Genomic DNA, 20,488 nt, shown 5'->3' on the forward strand with positions numbered 1-20,488 from the left:
TTATTGTTCCTTAGTTGCAACGTTTAAACTCTATTGTTCTTCTCTTACAAAGCTCCAGTGAAGAAGACAGTTGATAGCGTATGTGTATTAATTATGAGATGGGTCATCGAATGTCTTTACTACCCTGTTGTGATATATTGCTTACCTACGTAACTAATACTAGCTATTGAAGCGGTGAATTCTTAAGGAGACTATTTTATGAAGATATATACTCGGAAATAGGGTATGAACTCTATTAGTAACAGTAGTATCAAAATAGCCAGCCCTGCGTGTATACAGTTCTAGCGAGTAGACGGTGTTGAACTCCGTCTCACCGTGCTTGCACATCCATTAGTCAGCGGTTAACTCCGGCGCGCAAAGCCTCTACCACCTCGTTCAGGTATATCCACTGCTAGTTCTGCTCATAATCTATTTCACAGGCTGAACACACGACGGCTAGGCTCATTCCATCGGCATTTGTAGGAACCTTTTTAAAAATAGATTTGCAGTCAAGAGATTCTGAGAAGCGGCATTTGCCATACCGGCCGAGATGGGCATCAAAGGTTGCTGGACATGTAGAGGTAAGCACTTCCCCTAATTCACCCTGTCACGGAGACTCAACCGGATTGCGTTTCCAGAGCGCAAAGTGCGGTGCGACTTGCGCAAACCTACTTGCGGCAACTGCGCAAAGACGCTGCAGTCCTGCAAAGGCTATGGCATGCAGCTGTCCTGGCCTCGGGAAGGAAACAAGCGACGGGCCATTGTGCTCGACAGTGGCTCAAACACGCCACCAAGAATATCACGGAGAAGTCGGCGGCGTGGTGTAGTGTTTTTGAACGTCTCATCCGCAGATGTCGCGCTGTCAGATGCTTTAGAAGAAAAACTCAACCTTGGTAAACAATCTCTTATGCCAGCCACTGTGCAACCCCAAGCAGGTTGCTGACGTGTTTTTAATAGCCGATTATTTACACGGGTTTCCAATACCACGCTCACTACATGTTTCACCATTCTCGCTTTCGGGAGATGACGCATATCTACTCGAATATTGTGAGCAACTGACAGCTTGTTGTGGAACCAAAATCCCTAACTCTAATGGAATAGTCAAAGAGAGCAGAGCACGGATTTTAGCCCCCATTATGGATGAATCTTTGGCATATTTCGTATTGAAAATGGCAATGACCAATCCTGACTCTTCTTTCAACCTTGTTCTCGAAGGAATCCTCGCGCTATCATCTGTATTACTTGCAGGGCCCTCAAAGAGCCAGTACTATAAGACGCGACTTATTTCAATGCTACAGAGAGACATAACTCGGGTCGACAGAGAAAGCGTCATCCGAAATCTGATTGCAACTATGCTTCTTTTTCAGTGTGAAGTATGTCAAACTACCCTCGTATGTTTAATTGACACATGCTAAGTCACCTAGATTTGCAATACGGCTAATCCCGGAGGGCTCTGGCGCTTCTATATGTGCGGAGCAAAGAAGATCATGTCGGCTGTTTCGCCTTCAATTACACTCTATCAACATGACTGCATGCCACTGATGGACTGGATTTATTACCACGAAGTCATGACTGAATTCAGCATCCGGCACTGGGCAGAGGCGGATGCTATTGATACGTTCTGCAAGGGACCTCTAGCGATTCGGCCCAGCAAAATATCTGTTGGAAACTCTATGGTAAGTTCTTTGCTCATTGTTTGAAGGTTGTCAGTACTGAGATAGATACGGTAGCAGGCTTCCGATGGAGCTACATGCCCTATAGCTGTTCTTGATCTGGTTCGACACATTTGTAAGCGACCGTCACCTAATGGAGACAGCCATATTCCATATGACAACGCCGATATGATGCGTATTCAGCATCTTCGACAAAGTCTCTACGGAACTATTGGAGAATATGGGACTTTTCACGGAGACTTTGAGTCATCACTCAGCAGGCAAGATAAGATCAACTCTCTCTATCGATATGCTGCGTTGATATACTTGAACCGTACTGTATCATACGTTTCCACATCATCGTTCTCGCACAGGCGATTGGTTCGGGAAGGCATTCTGCTTCTAAAAAACCTTGGCTTTTGTGAGGGCACATGGCCGCTGTTCGTTATAGCCTGCGAGGCTAATGAAGATGAACAACGTCTCCAAATATTAGACATTCTATCTGACACGAGGCGAGAACTGGGGCAGCGATCAGATCATGTCGTTTTAATTCAACAGATGATCGAGTCTATATGGAATCAGAACGACCTCACTATTGAGAGCGATGTGAATTACGGTAGGATACTCAACGCGGTCATTTCAAAGGCACCAGCCCTGCCGCTCTTCGCATAATATATCTCTTACTATATATCTAATATCGGTGTCTCTTTCTGGCACTCTATTCTATTCAAGGAAATGTATTCAAGGAAGCTGCGCTAGACTAATGTCGTGTGAGCCCTGAAGATAGTTGCGATCGTTCTCTACCCATTCGATGCATGGATCAAGTTTTCCCCATTGAATCCTGTTCTGCCACCGCATGGGCAACAGAATCTTCTGTTTATTGCGGTACCAAGGAGCCACAGCAACTGTTACCAACATGACACGCGTATCGTCGGTCCGATTGGGCATGCCCGCGTGCCATATGCGTATGTCGCGGATGATGAGGGAGCCTTTGGGAAGGCTAGCTTGAATCGGTGGCCGCACTTTACGGCGCTCTTCCACGAGCTTGTCTGCAAAATCGATGGGCACGCCAAGTTCCTTGGCTCGAGCTGCTTTTTTCTCGAGGGCTATAGCAGGATCAGGACCGTCATCCCCATGCCCATTGATAGTGAGTGCCTCCAACGCTGGGTCGTTGTGTGTGCCAAGCCAAAACTCAGTAGCCCCATTCTCCGGCGAGGTTGAAACTAGATTGATGTTGACACAAAAGCCAAATGGCGTGCGGGGATACCCAAGAGCCATGTCGATATGTACAGGCTGGCGTGCTTCGGCTTTGAAGGCTGTATTAGCACTGTAGAGACGGATCTTCGGCTTAGGACCCAGCATGTGCTCAAGAATCTCGGCAGCCCACGGGTTCGCAATAATGTCGTCGAAGATGTATCCTTCTTCTGGCACAGGCTCTTGCTGGAAGTTTCGTGTCTCTGCGCTGAAATTGATGTGAGCTTTTTCGCGCGTCTTTAGCTGCTCTGCATCGGCAACCATCCGTTGATTGAGGTGGTCTAAGTGAGCTGGGTCAACCGCATTCTCAAGGACAACTAGGCCATCTGCATGCAAAGCTTCAAGGGCAGCCTGCAGATTATAGGATCCCATTGTCTTTGTTTCCAATTCTTCATCAGTCAATCTGATGATTCTTGGCTGTTCAACCTTGTTTTTTTGTGCAGTCATGGCTGTTGATCTTGAGTTGTTTTTGTTCCTTCTTATTATTCGGTCTGTGAGTTCGAAAACTCAATCTCCTGTCTTCTCTAATATTTGAATAGTCTTCAAAGTGAGGGCCAAAGTGCTGTTATAACTTCTCCCACTCGGTTCTCGGATAACCATCCCATCAAGAGAGCTGTAGCGACTTCATGCGAGAGCCGCCGCATTTTGCCTGGATCATTCCTATTGAAGTAAAACTAATAGTCCTAGGGAGCAGCCTTACCAAATATGACATCTCCGCTATCAATAGCAGTGGCACAAGGAGATCAATCCTTGGTAGGTGGTGGGGCGCAAATAGCCCGTCTTTGGTATTCCTTAGAAGCTCTTAGATGTTCTCCATACAGTAAGACTGGAACTGCAACATTGATACGAGCGCCTACGATCAAAGGCACTGTTACCTGTACCTTGAAGAGCTACGGTCGATATGTCGCACATTAGCTGCGCTAAGGATGAACTACCCCAGTTCATTAGTGGTGCTGATAGCGGATACCGCCCTGAGTGCGTCCAATGTTATACAAAAGCAGCCTGAACTTTCTTCAGCGGCAAGCTGTGAATAGAACAAGATTGTATGGGGGTGTCTTTGGTGCTTCCCACGTTCAACCTTCTCTTTTGAAGTCTTGTGAAGATCAAGTTCATTTTTTCCCCTACCTTCAATACTTTTGCTTCTTACTATCTATTCTCACGAACTAATACCTTGCTACACATATTTTCATGATTATGTTGGAGAGCCCTCCTGCTAGCAATCCGCCAGAAATCATTGGCTATGTCGATCCGTGGATTGCTAGTCCTGGCAGTACAATTGGCGTTAAGGTAAATCACCAGAACAATAACCACAAGCACGCCTCTATCTCTTGACATGCCTCAAAATCTTTCTATTGAGTACCGCTTGTCTAGTTGTTTGTTTCGCGGCATTAGTCGAATCGCAGCTGCCTTTTACGTACTAAAATAGCCTTGATAGGTCTCGTCAACAGAGCCAGACTTAAACTATCATGTCACTCGTCTCATCCATGGTCCCCAAGGTGCCGATACATCAGGAATGAAGCCCGAAATCATCTCATCCGTATTGCCTGGCAGTTGTAAGGGCCGATATCAGGTTGCGCATCCAGGCTCCTACGCTATCATTTCTAAGAGAGATTACCAAGTTGGAACAACCGGCTTGGAATTTAGTCTTTATTTCCAATCGCATCTTGTTGAAGCGAAGCATGCCCAAACCCTGGTTTCAACTCTTGATGTACCAGCAAAGACTGGATACGCAGCAGTATTGACTGCTGGAGGCTCCTTCGAGTTCTGGATCGGAACAGGCAAAACGGTAGAAGTGGTGTCTACTGGGTTTAAACCAGATCTAAAAAGGTGGGTTGAGCTTCGCTTCACTATTCGAAGAGCAGAATTTGAATATGAGATCAATCCCAAGTCTACCTTTACAGACGTTCCTCAGCCAGCTAGCAGCGGAAGAAAGACCCTTGACTACGAAGCGGATATTACAAAGCCATGCATTTTAACTCTATCAGCAATGTTTGCTGTTGGCCCCGATGAAGCATCCAACCATGCGATCAATTTTTTTAATGGTCGTATTGATAGCCCTACAATGAGATCGGCTTGTTCCAATAACCACACACTAGCGAAATGGGATTTCTCTTTAAAAATCCCAACTGACAGTCTCGTTGATGTGTCCGGAAACAGGGCAGGTGCAGAAGGTCGTCTGATAAATGCACCAACGAGAGCAGTGACGGGGCACGATTGGGACGGCATGGAATCAGACTGGACTAAAGCAAAATACGGCTACGGAGCCATTCATTTCCATGAAGATGATCTTGATGATGCGGCTTGGGAAACTGATTTCTCGATAACCTTGCCCGATAACCTGAGATCTGGTGTCTATGCGATCGAGATTGAAGCACATAATGGCAGTGCAAAAGATACCGTACCATTCTATGTACGCCCTACATCAGCTACTAGTGCAGCACTTGGGGCAAAGGTTGCGTACATAATTTCTACTTTTACTGTGAGTACCTATAGCCTTTCATATCTCACTCTATCTGCCTTCATACTAATACCGGTTTGAAAGTATCTTGCCTATGCAAACGAGCACGTGTTTGACCGGGCGCATCTGAAAGATGTGGTGAATACCACTTGGAAAGCCATACCGGATAAGCATGCGGAAAAAACAGTACGACGAAATGACTTAGGACTTTCTTGCTACGACCTTCACAACGATCGATCTGGGGTAATATACTCAACATCCAAGAGGCCGATTCTGAATATGCGTCCCGACTACATCAGTTGGAATTTTCACAGACCCCGAGGCCTTAGTGCTGATTTGTTAATGCTAGAATTTCTAGAAAAAAGCGGCATTCCATACGACGTTGTTTGCGATCATGACTTGCATACTTCAGGAAAAGCCAGTATTAGTCGTTATGGCACCATTATTACTGGTTCTCATCCAGAATATCATACTGTTGAGAGCCTCGGCGCATATTCAGACTTCATCAAGGCCGGTGGCAATGTGATGTACCTTGGAGGAAACGGCTTCTATTGGAGCTGTGCCACTCGGGACGAATTTTTCCATAGAGTTGAGATTCGCAGAGGAGGAGAAGGGATAAGATCATTCACTTGTGCCGGGGGTGATCGCATTTTCAGCAGCAATGGGCAGTCGGGTCTATTGTGGAGATCTCGAGGCCTACCTGCTAATTGCTTGTTCGGCGTCGGCTGCTGTGCAGAAGGTCCGGTAAGTTGCAACTCTTTTGCCTATACCTTGACAACAATCCCGTATTTAATAACTTGTTATAGGGTCCAGGCGTGCCGTATAAACAAACAGATGCCGGAAAAGACGCATCATTCGCATGGATGTTTGACGGTATTGGAGAAGACGAGCTCCTTGGCGAGTTCGGCTTTGGAGGTGGCGCAAGTGGCGATGAGATGGATAAATGCGACTACAAGATTGGAAGTCCACGCAATACGGTTGTTGTTGCGACTAGTACGGGACACCCAGACAGATTTGGGATGTTTCCTGAGGACATTTCATTCCCTTTCCAGAACGTCCTCGGCACTCAGACCAGGGAGGTTAGATCCGACGTTACATACTATGAAACGAGCGGTGGCGGCGCTGTTTTCAGCGTTGGGAGCATCAATTGGCTTTGCTCGCTGGGATGGAACCATTTCCAGAACAATATCGCACGACTCACTGGAAATGTTCTGAAAGAGTTTGTGCACAGGCATAAATAACTGATTCCAATCGCTTTTAATTCTGCTTATATATAGTATTTTGCTTAGGAAAAGAAGAGATTATGTGACCATGCTGATGATGAACATAACCTAGCCGGGGCTGTAAGTAGGTAACCAACACAACTTAGGTAGGAAGCACTTGTGCTTTTATTGGGCGATTTCCTACTACCTTTTTGGCGGCGGTGGAAGTATGAATTGCATATATACTCTCTATTCATTACCAGAAGATAGCTTTCATCTTCTGCTCTCGATGCCAGCAATTCGGCATCACGCTCGGTCTTTTTCTTTCCTCAAGCATATAAACATTAGCCCTTTATTGGCTGCAGCCTACAGATATCTTGAACACCGTTTCTTGTATCAGACAGTACATGTATAAGTCAAACCACTTCATAATTATGGTAAAGCAAAATGTCAGCAGCAGGCAGTTATGGATTCAGGTTATAGTAGGGATGATACGGGAGTGAGCTTACTTTTACCACTATATATAGTTCTGTATGGTATTAATTGGCTGCCCACAAGGCAGCATTGACAAAAGCCTGCCACTGATACTAATAACTACAGCAAACCGGATGATCATAGGAAAAGATTACTTTATTCGCTTCGCCTCAGGATAAACATCATCCTCCTGAAGGCGCGGAGTTACCGTGTTCAGTATATTTGATCTGTAGGCCTTACTTTAAGTGGAAATTATAACAGTTGTTCCTCACACGCCATGATTAGCGTGGCTAGCTACTCTCCACACAACCATTCACTCCGCAGCTTATACGACGCGGAGTGTGCCATCTCGGCGCAACAATTGAGGTTATGACGGCAGATTTGATCTCAAATTGGTTGTTCCTTCCGTCCGACAGCGGAGTCTATTATGCGCTGCGTTATTACAATTTGCGCTTTGAAAGTGCCCAAATGATACGCACAAATTGTCATCTCATAATACAAAGCAAATGCGGGCACTGGCACCGCGAATGGCAATTACGGCGGGAACTGCAGCCAATTCATAACGACCGAAGAGACAACACCAATTCGAAGCTTCATTTTTCAAGAAACCTTTCACTACCTGGGAATTTTTAATAGCCTTATGCCAGGAAATATCGGCCTTTTAAGCACTAGGATATATTCCGTGGAATTTAGTCCCTGTTTCATAGCCCAAGTCGCTACCTACCAGGTAGATAACCAGTGGTCTCTTCCTCTATTTTGCTTCTATCCACCAAACAGAGGAGCATATATTCTTTGGAGACTTAAGCAATAGCTATTTGCAATCTTATTCGGTCTTTCTCACTTTTTCTCATCTGTTTTAGCCATTAGATTCTGCCTGGAAAAATGAATCGACTTGGTTTAATCCAACCTGAAGAGCTTGGTTCGGACCAAAAGCCTCTTTATGATACCATCAGCGCATGCGCAAGCCAAATTCCGTAACTCTTCGCCTTTTCCTCAATTGCGATTGTTGTCACCCTCTAACAGACATGTGTCAGATTTATCACCAAATATCCCACTGGCGAACTCGTCGGGGCTTTCGGACTACTCCTCCACAACCCTTCTTTTGGCGAGCAATGGTTCAAGCTCGACCGTGCTGTCACTTCACTCCCTGCACTGCCACCAACTGTGAGAGAAGTCGCAATATTAGCTGTTGCCTCACGCACTCAGTGCGCGTACGAAAAAATATGCCCACCTAGTGATGGCAGATATTAGAGGAATTGCCCATGAACAAAGCCAAGACCTTGTAAGCGGAAAGTTTCCAGAGTCGCTGGGAAAAGGCGAAAAGTTGGCATGGGAAGTTGCAAATGCCTTGGGCCAGCCTGGGCCTTTGAGTCAAGACTTGTGGGACTCGGGAATACGAACAATTGGGAAGGATGGTATGATGTCTCTTATTCACGTCATTGGATTCTATCAGTACATTTCTGTGTTATTGAATGGATTCGATGTCAAGGTGCCAAACTTGAGTTGAAACAGGTTATGTATACATACTCAATCGTTTCGGCGTTCGTTGACTGCCAAGACTGTTAATGTTTTTCAGTCTCTAGATTGGACTTACAGAGGCATAGTCTATCTACGTTCAACATGTTTTGACACTACTCATGACTAGGAATCGGACATTCCCTTGGCAGTCCAGTAACCTATAAAGACAATGTTCTACTTAGAACAGCGCTCGATGACGACTATTTTAGCTATCCTAAGGCCGTTGGTCATTGCAATACTGGTTCGAAGTAATACCTCAATAAATCTAGAATAAATGCATCATTGCATATCTTATCAATAAAATAGCAAATAGTATGATGCTGGTGCATATTATATATAATTATACATGTCGCTTCAAACAGACTTGGTGTGCGACTCGGAGGCTTATCCAGTGTCTCACAACCTTGAGACAATTCCCGAGAGCAAAGCCAAAACTGCACCTACAAAAAGGCTATAGTTGGGCCAATCTTGGTTGCAACATTTAGCCTCTTTTGTTCAAAAGCATTGTGCGGCTTTACATATATGTCTTTGCGTTATGCTTGAGCAATATCGGTACGTGCCTCGAGATCACACTTAAACGCCCTAAAGAGTGCTTTGGATATGCCAAAGGTATTAGACCAATGGCACAGTGTGAACCATACGCGGGACCAAAGAAGCCGATGGATATCCGGCACGTTGGTACGAGAGTAATGGTGGGCCGTGGAACTCCTAGTGGTCTTGCGGGCCTTGCGTATTAGTTATCAGCGGAGCGCTAGCGGATCCTGCTTTCACAGAGCATCTTCTGCCGTCATTGTCCATCCTCTCGAATCCAAGGACGTCCGCCAAGCTGTAATACTATGTGATGATGAACACCGCTACAGAGGCATCTCAACATCTATAACCTTATTGAAACATCGCTCCACTGCGAAAGCCATTGGCGTTTACCACAGCTCTATCAACGTGAGACAATGTGATAACTAATCTCGCCTATTGGCACTCTTTTCTTCATTCGCCACTTCGCCTTTTGGTGGCTTTATCTTCGAGAGATGTCATCGAAAATGAACTCCAGCAACGCAATAGGACGAGGGAAAGGGAAGAGATCCAGATCAGGGTGTTGGACATGCCGGGAAGCTGGGTATAAATGCGACGAAGCGAAGCCATTCTGCGGTCGTTGTGTGAGGTTAAACATACCTTGCCAAGGCTATGGGTTAAGGCTGAGGTGGCGTCCTCACAAAGACCCAAAGAAAGGAGAGGACCTTCGATTCCGACATGATGATCGCCATCATGAACTGAGAGAACCGACGGCGCACAGCAATGAAGCACAGGCAGCCATTATTTCACCACCTGCAGATACTGCCGTTACGACACCCAGTCGTTCTACCTCGGACGGTTGGGTGTCGGATGATGTCTTCTCACCGAATGGGCGCAATCAATGCGCATTGTTATCCCCCATGAGTATTCAATCTCAGGATGATGGCAATTTAAAGGAAATTTGCTTGAAACGTCGAAAATCTGACAGCGTGCGCGAGCGAGAGCAGCTGCGCGAAGTTTCAATACCGCGTGATCCTCAGTACTGGGCTCTTTATCTATCTCTTGATGACTATCACCTTTTTCATCACTTTACCACTGTTGTTTCATCTTTAATTTCCATAAAACCTACGGATAATCCTTTTCAGAGGCATTTTACCAGCATGGCTCTACAAAAGGGCCCTCTTCAGTCCGCTATCCTCTCGGTGGCCGCCAGTCATTTGATAGCAATTTCACCTGGTAAAGATACCGAGATTGCTGCCAGAAAACATCATAGGATGGCCATACAGTCTTTATCTATGGCGCTCAAAAGCTCGATGGAAAGATTTTCTGATGCAATTCTTGCGACCGTGTTGATGCTGCAAGTCAGGCGTCAGTTTATGGACAGCGTCGAAGAGGCAGACGAATGCCATCTCTCTGCTGCTAGAGAACTCATTCGTATACGCAAAGGGCTGCCCACTGTGTCGACGTCCTGTTTCCAGTTCCTTCTCAGCCTTTTCAGCTATCATGATATACTAGGATCCATTGCTCACGCAAGGCCGCCTTTCATTCTTGACCATGAGTATTTCTGCTCTAATACCATGGCTCCGCTCTTCGACAGCGCCTTCGATATTCTCAATATAGCATCAGATATCAGCTCGCTGCAGTCGATGAAGAGTGGCGCCATAACAACATCAAATGAAGAAATCCAATCGCTTATTCAGGTATTTGAACACAAACTCGAAACCTGGCAACTTCCTGACGATGCCTCCGCGAATATTGATCTTGCCAATACTGCGATTGCATATCATGCTGCTGCATCCATCTATCTATTCCGCGTGGCATATAACACTGGCTCTCCACACCCGCGTACCTTGCACCGAGTCCGACTCTGCTTGGATGCGCTAGCGAAAGTTCCTATAACGTCGCCACTGGTGTCCATGCACGTTTGGCCGTTGTTTACGGGAGGATGCGAAGCTATCGATCCGCAAGATAGATTATTTGCAGTTCAGCGGCTTAAAGAGATGTACCGTATCAGGAGAATTCCCTCTCTGATTCGCGTTCGAGAAGCCATGGAAACTGTTTGGAAGTGTAAAGACTTGCAAGGCGGAGATAGCAGACCTGATCTCATGGTTAAACTAGGATGTCTTGAAGCTTTGGATCAACTGGGTCTTGGCGTAGAACTAGTTTAGAAGCTCAATGTTGAAAACTAGGCTTCAAATTAATAGAAAGGGATCTACATATCATCGATTCGGGAAGCCAGCAGCCCAAAAGGGAAACTCCGGTCAGAGTAGCAGAGCTGGGAATCTGCGAATGACGGGTGCACATCTAGATCTAGGCGAGCTGTGGCGGGGTAGTAGCATTTCCCTCAAGCTCATGGTCATGAGACGCCTAAGAGAAAGTACTGCTCCAATGTTTGATGCTCGTACCCCACGGAGGGTCATCATCTACTCTTCGGCCCCATACCCGATATCCGGAGGTACCGTTTTATCTTCTCGTACTATATTTTGGAAGAACTCACGACGGCATATAGCTTCACTTTCTTCTGTAGTCCAATATATAACTGTAAAAGTATACGAACAAGCGTATTACTTATTACACACTCACATCCCGCTTGTGCTCCATTGGTGATATCTAGACATTTTTATGCTGAAGTGAGTGAGTACCCCAAGTCGGATATATAAAGAGCCATGATTACTTGATTCGAATGGAATCATACACAGCTAAGCAATAACTGCTTAAATCACTCCAAGTTCTATAGTATCATGAAGCCAAATTATTACATCTCATCTTCGCCCCAAATAATTATGAAAACGCAATTATTCGTTATCATTATTGAAATCTATGTATTAATTATATCATCGTTGAGCAGCCGCAGCATTTATATGCATTAAAAGTATTTCATGTTGAATATATACTCTCGTAGCGATCTAGCGCCTACAAGAAAAGGGGCGGTTGGTGCTTCCGTCATTCGTTTCGCGAATCTATATCGGTGTTAGCCAATCTGCAAGAGAAAAAAACATGTATGTGTTGTACTTACGATATCAGCAATGGTGGCATAGGTGCCGGCAACTAAAGCCACTACTCCAATAATAAAGGCCAGTATGCTTCCAAGAGAAATGAAAATATTCTTTCCCGAAAACCATTCGCCCCTTTTGCATAGCAAGCAGAACCACATGATGGCAGGAATCCAGTAGGAAAATCCTGTCACAAACAGTGCGGAAACGAGAGAAAGCAGGTCAGAAAAGATGGGAATCGCCTCAGCAATGACCCAGGCAATGATGGTAAAGATTGCAGCCTGTACAATCCAGACGGTCCAGCCCCTGGGGGTATTGACGTATTGAATAATGGACTTCTTCCATAAACGGCCGTGTATATAACGAAGTGCCACTGTCGAGTTGATGGATCCGGAGATGAAAATGACAGGAATGGCGATGCCGAAAGTAATCTTGGAAATAAGTTCACCGGAAGACAGCAAAGCCGGAGCCTGGATCGATGGGCCGATGAAGGCATAGCACAGCGCTCCGGTCAGAGTATAGATGGTAATCTGGGCGATACCTGAAGCCCAGATGGATTTCATGTAGTCTGTTGGAGTGTGCATCTCGTCCATGAAGGAAAATTGACCGATGGCAAAGCTAAAGGCAAAGATGATGTTGCTCACTGCCACAAACGCCTCGGAGAAAGTGGTCCCCTCCTGAGGCCATGTTGACCACTCCACGCCAGAAAGGCCGCCAGCAGAATCCCTGGCCTTGATGCCTGTAGCGATGATGGTGATTCCAATGGCGATGATGATTGATGCAAAGTCGATGTAACCAAGCACGGCAATCTCAGTGAATGAAGGTGGTATAGCCAGAATGAATAAGATGACTGCTGACACAGCAGACCAGACAATGGAGCAGACTTGGTTATTATTAAGGGTGCCCAGAGCGATGCTTCCAGTCAGTGCGTGGGAACCCACTGACATGACAAGCTCAAGAACCATGGCAGCACCAAACAATTCATAGCCAAATCGACCGAACAGAAGTCTTCCGGCGTCGGCATAGTGTGAGACCTGTGGGTACTTCAACTTGACTTGTCCCACCAGGTAACTCGTGAAGATGGTGATCAATCCAAGTGTGATGGTAAGGAATACTCCAGGGAACATGCCGAGAGTATGATAGGCTGCTGGCAGACTGAGAGCTCCCAGGGCAATGGCCTCGACGATGGTGACGATAGCCAAGCGCTTCCATCCTAACCGATGGAAGTGCGCGTTGCCCTCCGCAGCAATCTGCTTCAGTCGGCTGTTTTGCAGCTCATCGCTTGTCTCCCCAAAGATTTCATTATCAGAACCAGAATTGGGTCCGACTTGCTGATTCTCAAATTTTGAGGCTTCGTGTTTTGGAGATTCTGGGTTGCGAGCCTCAAACTCTACATCATTCGTATTGCCAGCCATGATGAAGATGGAAAAGAGCCTCCGCTATTACTCAATAAAAACAGTGCCTGGGGAAGAGAGAGAAGGGAAAAGACAACTCCACGCTTGAGAAAAAAAAAGAAAACGGCGGGCCAGCTAGGAGGGAGGGACTTTTAAGGAAATGGGCTCGGTGTGTAAGAGGACTAATGGTAAGTTCCTCAGCCGAGACCCATCCGTATGCCGAAAAGCCGCCATGTTTAGGTGGATGTTCATAATCAACTACGTAGATAAGAAATGCCCCTGTCTGGGATGACGGTTATACTCCGTGTTCTCTCCACGAATATATGTTGGTCTCGACTCCGGCTGCTTTCCCCCGCAATGCAGGATATCTTGAGTCTGATGCTAAGTCTATCCACAGTATCCTGGATACACTGGGGAAACTCTACAACAGCAGATTTAGATGCCATCGTGAGTGGTACCGGCCCAAAATGAGACGATGTATTCCGTCAACGTGGATGATCAACCCTGCTACAGCGGCAAAAAAAAATTCTAGAAGTATTCGAGTCATGTTCTAAAAACGTAAAAGTTTCCTAGTTTGGTGGAGAACGCCTCTTCTGGCACATACACCAAGTGCCGTTTGTGGGACGACTTGTGGATGCCGTTATGCTGGCGATCCTTCATCATGGCAGTAAAGTGGGAATTGAGAGGATTAAGTGTTCTCTGCAATACTCCTTGACTCCATTTCTGTTATTCTCGCCGAAGACGCCGCGTGTGCAGATAAGAAGTTGCCGCACGGAGTTCATTGAAGGAGAGCTCGATCGTGGCTTTTCCGATGACGCTGGCTAGTGTATACAGTACAGGCACCGATCTAAAGAACATCGGTCAAATCTATGGGGTAATAGTAGCATTTCGTGCTCTTCGCAGGGCGCGTACGGCATTGTGATTACTCTACAATTCGCAAGTATTTGGACTGCTGGAAAGACATTTCCACGCCCTATGTGAGACGCCCATCTACACGTCTAGAAAAGGCATGGGGCGTTCAAGGTGTGCTGTATCCAGCTAAGATAAGCGTAGACGACCAACATCATTGGCTGTGGAACACTTGGAAACGATGAATGCCGAAGCTAGGGCGTGTCTAATGTGTGCACGGGCCGGAGCGAGAGAAATTGTGCGTGGCTTATCCCGGAAGTAAGCGACGAACTGCGCCTCTTGGTTCTTTTCTTGTCAACAAAAGACTGGGATTATCATCATGAACAAAGAGGCCGACACTGTGAAATGGGCAGTTGCGCTGCTAGAAAGTCATCGATAGCCGAGAACAGACTTTCCACGTTTTCCATCTCTCTATACGAGATGTTTGAGTGAATGCGGCTCTGGCTGTCAAAAACTAGCAATGCATCTTGGCAGGCACAAAGACTGGGTCTGCGCTAGTTAAACGCGTATGAATCGCGGACTGTAGAAAAAATTGCCTACACAAATCTGGACCCAGACAAATTTGATAGTAATTCGCATTGTATAAAGATTACGACAAGTCATCAAGTAATGGCAACGTTAGTGTATTGACTATAAATAGGATGCAGGTAGTAGTAAACTTGATATCCTCCTCGTCGACATACTATCGCTGAGTACATATGGACTAGGTACTTGGTATTAATATCCCAGCCCATTTGCAGAGCATGAATGCAAGAATGGCGTAGAGGTATCCTCGGTGTATTCAATACGTCTAGGGCAATTAAAATACGGCGTAACAGAGTAAGAAGAAGATGCGGCAATTTTATCCCGTGAGCCTAGGAGCGTCGCTTAGCAAAGAGAGTCCAAAGACGTCATGCCATCTAGTACCTACATATGCTACGTTTCCGAATTTGTTGTAGAGCACGCCTAGTGGTTATCGTAGCAAACACATTTCCACTACTGTTGCTATTCTTGCGCAAACTACGGAATAATATAGAGTATTGATTAAGCTCAATGGATGCTTAAAAGCCCCAGCTATGACGGACTGCTCTCCACACTTTGTCTCTATCTTTGGTAACGGTTAATCTTATTTTCCCTAGCGGGCAGCATCAAGGTACGTTTTCGGAGCTTTTAAATATACATAACGCCATGAACGCCATAAACCCCATTTCACTCGATATTTTGAGCAGTGCCAGGTACCTGGATATGCCATAGCCGAGCGCAGTACCTTGACCAGAGACACAGTAGTGATGGGAAGCCGCAAGGAGCTCCATAGGGACGACAGTAGTTCTGAAATGTGGTACTTTCATTATCAATGCAAGCGATTCTTCTCCAGGTATATATCGCACCCTGCATCATTCCACGCGCTGAGTTCCAAGCCAAATTACTCTATTCTATAATGGGGATATCATAATACTATATGTACAGCTTGCGCGTCGTTTCTATATACAAAATTAAACGACGCGCTGGTAAATTCATTAGACAAAACATTTTATACGCCAGCGCTGGGATCTATCAAGGCCACACATCATTTCAATGTGCCAGGCTAATTCTTTGATACGTTGCAGCTCTTGGGGTCGGTATCGCATGTGCATGTTGACTTTGCGTAAACCCAGCCAGTGAGGCGGCTAAAACTTGGATTAGCCACGGCAATCTTCAGTATCCCAGAGCTGAAACCTAAACTTACTTTGCAATATCGCTGGCGTAGCAGTGAGTAGCAATGTTACTCTGCAAGTCACCGGTCTTGGAGAGGGAGCCAGAGTTGTAGATGCGAGCAGCGCGGTAGTAATCAGAAACATCGCTTCGGCCAGATTCGTTGATGCAGTGGGACAGACCAGCACCAGACGAGGTGCCAGCGGTGCCTTCCATGATCATCTTATGGATCGTTGACGTCGGGCAAGGTGTTGTGAGCTTCTTGTTGTCGTTGCACGAGGCATCTCCGTTATGGTTCTGCATGAGACCGGGATTGCGAACGCCCAGGTTGGTGGTATTGACTCGCGGGCATCCATGTGATTCTTGCATGATGACAGCCAAGATGAATCGATGGTCGACGCCTGTCGCATTGGCAGCCAGCTGGATACCATTGTAGATGGCTTCCTACACGTCACCATCATTAGTCGCAAGGCCACGGGGCAACAAGTGCATGTACTAATAGCCAACGTACAATTTCGTCATCATTATTGTTGGGAAGACGCCAATTCAGGTTTTGGCAAGCCCACTGTATTGTGAGTTTGTAGTTCTCGAACCTGTTTTCCGTAAGCCCATGTTCATGATACTTGGCTTCTCAACACCTACATGTTTCCAAACGAGACCCAAGACTCGATAGACGGCCACCCCGCAGCGGTTGTTCCGTTGCCGAGGTAGAGCTTGTAAGAATCCGTTCCATTGCCCTGGCCGTCCCAGATGTTGCCGTTATCGAATCGGGCAATGCCCTTGTCGGTAACATTTCCATTCGTTGAGCGACTCTCGATGTTGACGCCCTCGGGGGCAGAAAGCTCGGTCGAAGAAATTACAGACGAAGGCAGGGCTGTTGCGAGGCCCGCGCAAGCAAGGAGCGAAGCGAAAGAAAACTAAGAATCCGCTTAGTATGGCGTGTTTTTGAACGTTCCAAAGCCGCGAGTATTTACCTTCATTGTGAATCCTGGAAACAGAGGCAGAGCTGCTAATGAGCACACGAGACGGGTATATGCAGCTACAATAGTCGTTTATAGAATGAAATTCGATGTTTCCGCAACTCTAGATGAACATGGAGCTTCATGCATGGGAAATCCACTAGATATATACGGAGTAGTGTAGACATGATTGTGTATTTATAGACGGCATCGTGGCCCAGCTGCCTCTCCGGCTTCCTCTTTCAGTCATATTTTGCTGCACATGCTAGGTCCATCCTAGCCTAGCCGTGCTCGTTGAAGCACCGCTCGTACTACTAGAACTACTATCAATAGTAGTTCGTCGTCGCCAGGGATCAGAATCCGTCAGATACCTTCACCAAGGCACCCTGCATCCTTAGCCTCAGAGGCTCAAGACCGCTTATGGCCAGGGTATCTGATAGGTCCAGTCTAAGCGCTAGACCAAATTTTCGGGCTTACTCGTATACTCGTGGGAATTTCTTCGTGTTTGCAAGCCCAATACTACGCCGTAGCTCTTTACGGAGCCGCAATTTCCCCTTTTTTCAAGGCTTGAATACTTTCCGAATACTACCTCCTTCTCTACGCCAACTGGCAACAAGCTGCCACTATTTGACTGCGAGCAGCAGCTGGTCTTCCTGGGACAAGACATCTGAGCGCCTGATGTGAATGCCATCCTGTTGCGGCATTCAACAGCAGACTATAATAGCGCTGAGATTACTCAACATTTTAAATCACGTACTATGCCCATACTGCTGCGTGTATATGCGTTACTGCCTGAAACTTGCATCTGCAAATATCTCGCATCGCCTTTTTAGCACCAAAACTTCTTATAGAAATATGACAAATCCCACGCTTTTTTTCTCGGCACGCTTGGCCTCCACCCTTGGCTGCGAAGTATAGCCGATTACGCGATTCCTCGGCCTCTGGCTTACCCGTGTTCAAGGCTCAATTCAGGCCCATCAGCCGCAGGAGTCACTCTTCATGCGTCAACCGGCGGTGTGCCACGCCTATTCCTGGCGTGAGGCTGAGCGCCGTTGAGGAAACAAGCAGCCACCGAGATGGAGACCGAGAAAAACTCAAAAATATCCTGCACCAAGGGTTCAAAGGGTTCACACACAAAGGGTTTTTTTAGGGCTGTTCGCGTATCCTCCGTTTTCGATCCCTGTTCTCTGCCAAAGCTCGGTTCGGTTCGCCCGGCGCAGCCACGTTCCTGACGATCGGCCAATGGCTGATGCTAGTATCAGTACTAAGCAGATGCGTTTTGGACGTTGAACCTGGGCTAATCTTAGCAATTCGCGACTTCGTAAATCGCGGCTAAGCGGCCCTCTCAGACCCTCCAGACCCTTCGTACGGCATGGAGAGCTCCGTTCTCTCCCCAACTTCGCGCAGTTCCACATGCCGCATTACAGGGAGAGCCCTTGCCGGGATGCTTCGCAATGAGTAGATTCATGGAAATACGAATGCAACGTATACTACTCCGTACCTATCATCGTGATTACGGGGCGGCAAAGGTAACATCTCCTTTTCAGTCTCGTACTCTGCTTGGCATTTCATTCCCAACAAACTCCTGAAAAGCACTCTTTGTTGTTGCATAGACCTGCCAGCGCTTGGAGCGACGGTGCCTGTTTGCGTGTGCCTTTGCTATTGGAGCATGTGCCGAGACCGGGCTTAGCTCTTGGGCTGGTCAGCAATATGGAAACAGCAAAGCCACGATGCTGCTAGCGTCGGGCAGAATCTTCTTCCTGAGTATGGCGTACATGTAGGCTAGGCTGTTCCAGGAGCGGAAACCACAAGTCTGGGCAGTTTAACGTGGCACCAACGGGCAGTGAGAGTGTTAATCAGCGTCAGATCATGTGTTGGCCTATTGGCACATGTCAAGTTTGGAATCCCAGCGAGGTGCGGCTCGGTAGCCAATCATTGCACCACCCGGTCCAATGGCGAGGATGAATTTGCAGAGGATTTTCAAAGGATTCCATTGTCGAGTCCAGGTCTATCTTATCAATGTGCGCTAACTTGAGCAGGCTGGATTGATCTCGGCCATGAAGCCACCCGTCGCGAAGCTTCTCGCAGAACAATTAAAGCTGCTAGGTTTTGGAAACTGGTATACCTGCCTACTGACTTGTTTTATTCTTTTTCTCCAACGTCGTATTGCTATTTCGCTTACTCCACAGCTTCATTTATCCTTAAGTGAAGTTTTCTCGCGCCTATTACGCGAGGTTCTACATCCATTTTTCTATTCACGATTCTATTCAAACGTAGCTTCAGCCCACTTGATCATTGTCATTCGATCGAGATAGAAAGAAGTAAATATAGAACTTGTATGCATTGGTTTTAACATGCCTTGAAGCGGCTAGTACTACTCCGTTCCTATTTTTGGCTACTTCCCCGGACATGCACGAAGTTGAAGTGAACTTTGCCGTAATGCTTATTGGCGTGAAATTTTCAAAGTAGACTGCTAGCTCGCATATAGGCTAGGGCTGGTGAAACGGTCTAAGCACCAGGCAGGCTACCTAGTAACTGCTGTTGCAACTCAACTGACGATTCAGCCGCTTCGTACTACACGCTTTGATCTTCATGCCAAAGTATAAGCGGTATTAACCTACAGGAAGGGAAAGAAGGTACCGACAGAAAGCTCTATGCCAACAAACACAGGCCTTTACTCATACAAGTATGGCATAAACGTTAAATTCTCATCCGCGCTCACTATTCGCTTATGCCAAGATGGGTGCTGCGGTTTGCTAACTGTTTCCAAGTAGTGCCATCTTACACGCAGCTTGTGGCACCCTCTCCTGACATCTGCCGAGTGACACCAACTCTCGCATCAATATAATTAGAGTATGAGCTAATAATAATGATACGTCAAATATTCTTTGTAATATGGGTATCGGGCGTCTCTTTTAATAGAGATAGACTTATAAAATTATGTTGTCGTTGGCGACGTTTCTTACTACTGCAGCTTTTGTGCCCTTGCATCGGTGCTTTCTTATAAGTCTCGGCTCGTATGAATCAAGATCTCAAAAAAGAATTCGGTTAGTGCCTTAGCATTGCACACCTGGATGTGTTTCGTGGTGTATAGCTGTGTTCCTGATTCTGTGATTCTGATCTCTCTAGAGAAGAGCACCGCATAGCCAGGTACTACGCAATCGTAATACTACATGTACTAAGCATATTTGACCAATGATGCTAAAATTAAGCCAGACTCCCGGAATTTGTTACACATTGCGATTTGTCCTTACGCTTACTATTCTGCAACCCTCATCGGCTTCTAAGTCGCGACTTGACTTGCTTGTGGACTGACACAAAATGAAATAAATGCGGTGGTATACTGTCAACTATAATGTGAGACGCTGGAGATCATCGTAGCGATTGACTAGGCCCTCTGGCTTGGTTGATAGGGTAGGGGCAGAAGTATTTATTCAATCTCCGCCAACCCGTACCATGAATGAGATTCACTCTAGCGAACAACTGGACACGCATTTTAGAGAAAGATATATCGC

General features: G+C 46.5%; 6 protein-coding genes across 7 annotated transcripts; 3 read left to right on the forward strand and 3 right to left on the reverse strand.

Annotated features, from left to right (window-relative positions):
• Positions 1-417: 417 nt before the first annotated feature.
• On the forward strand, positions 418-3,716 carry TrAtP1_007244 (uncharacterized protein). Of its 2 annotated transcripts, XM_066113444.1 has the most exons (6): positions 418-560; positions 618-872; positions 937-1,026; positions 1,081-1,352; positions 1,404-1,655; positions 1,713-3,716. In XM_066113444.1, the coding sequence occupies exons 1-6, from the start codon at positions 530-532 to the stop codon at positions 2,301-2,303; spliced, it is 1,491 nt and encodes a 496-aa protein (XP_065969529.1). In that variant the 5' UTR covers positions 418-529; the 3' UTR covers positions 2,304-3,716. The 2 variants fall into 2 exon arrangements, with proteins under 2 accessions (XP_065969529.1, XP_065969530.1); XM_066113443.1 differs by having other exon boundaries at positions 418-872; positions 937-1,352; positions 1,713-3,374.
• TrAtP1_007245 (uncharacterized protein) lies at positions 2,373-3,332 on the reverse strand (the record flags this gene model as incomplete). The annotated part of the gene is made up of 1 exon (XM_066113445.1): positions 2,373-3,332. The coding sequence occupies one exon, from the start codon at positions 3,330-3,332 to the stop codon at positions 2,373-2,375; it is 960 nt and encodes a 319-aa protein (XP_065969531.1).
• Positions 3,717-4,398: 682 nt separating the features above from the next.
• Positions 4,399-6,584, forward strand: TrAtP1_007246 (uncharacterized protein; the record flags this gene model as incomplete). Its single annotated transcript, XM_014092908.2, has 3 exons — positions 4,399-5,364; positions 5,428-6,087; positions 6,150-6,584. The coding sequence occupies 3 exons, from the start codon at positions 4,399-4,401 to the stop codon at positions 6,582-6,584; spliced, it is 2,061 nt and encodes a 686-aa protein (XP_013948383.2).
• A 2,744-nt stretch (positions 6,585-9,328) lies between these two features.
• TrAtP1_007247 (uncharacterized protein) lies at positions 9,329-11,268 on the forward strand. Its single transcript, XM_066113446.1, has one exon. It carries the CDS (start codon positions 9,563-9,565, stop codon positions 11,213-11,215), a length of 1,653 nt encoding a protein of 550 aa, XP_065969532.1. The 5' UTR covers positions 9,329-9,562; the 3' UTR covers positions 11,216-11,268.
• A 552-nt stretch (positions 11,269-11,820) lies between these two features.
• On the reverse strand, positions 11,821-13,544 carry TrAtP1_007248 (uncharacterized protein). Its single transcript, XM_014092909.2, has 2 exons — positions 12,064-13,544; positions 11,821-12,007 (listed from the first exon to the last, which is right to left on the reverse strand). The coding sequence occupies exons 1-2, from the start codon at positions 13,453-13,455 to the stop codon at positions 11,954-11,956; spliced, it is 1,446 nt and encodes a 481-aa protein (XP_013948384.2). The 5' UTR covers positions 13,456-13,544; the 3' UTR covers positions 11,821-11,953.
• Positions 13,545-15,589: 2,045 nt separating this feature from the next.
• TrAtP1_007249 (uncharacterized protein) lies at positions 15,590-17,124 on the reverse strand. The gene is made up of 5 exons (XM_014092910.2): positions 16,989-17,124; positions 16,657-16,931; positions 16,526-16,607; positions 16,049-16,458; positions 15,590-15,989 (listed from the first exon to the last, which is right to left on the reverse strand). Exons 1-5 carry the CDS (start codon positions 16,992-16,994, stop codon positions 15,908-15,910), a joined length of 855 nt encoding a protein of 284 aa, XP_013948385.1. The 5' UTR covers positions 16,995-17,124; the 3' UTR covers positions 15,590-15,907.
• Positions 17,125-20,488: the final 3,364 nt, after the last annotated feature.

This window comes from Trichoderma atroviride, chromosome 4 (genome assembly GCF_020647795.1).
Source record: "Trichoderma atroviride chromosome 4, complete sequence".
Classification (NCBI taxonomy): domain Eukaryota; kingdom Fungi; phylum Ascomycota; class Sordariomycetes; order Hypocreales; family Hypocreaceae; genus Trichoderma; species Trichoderma atroviride.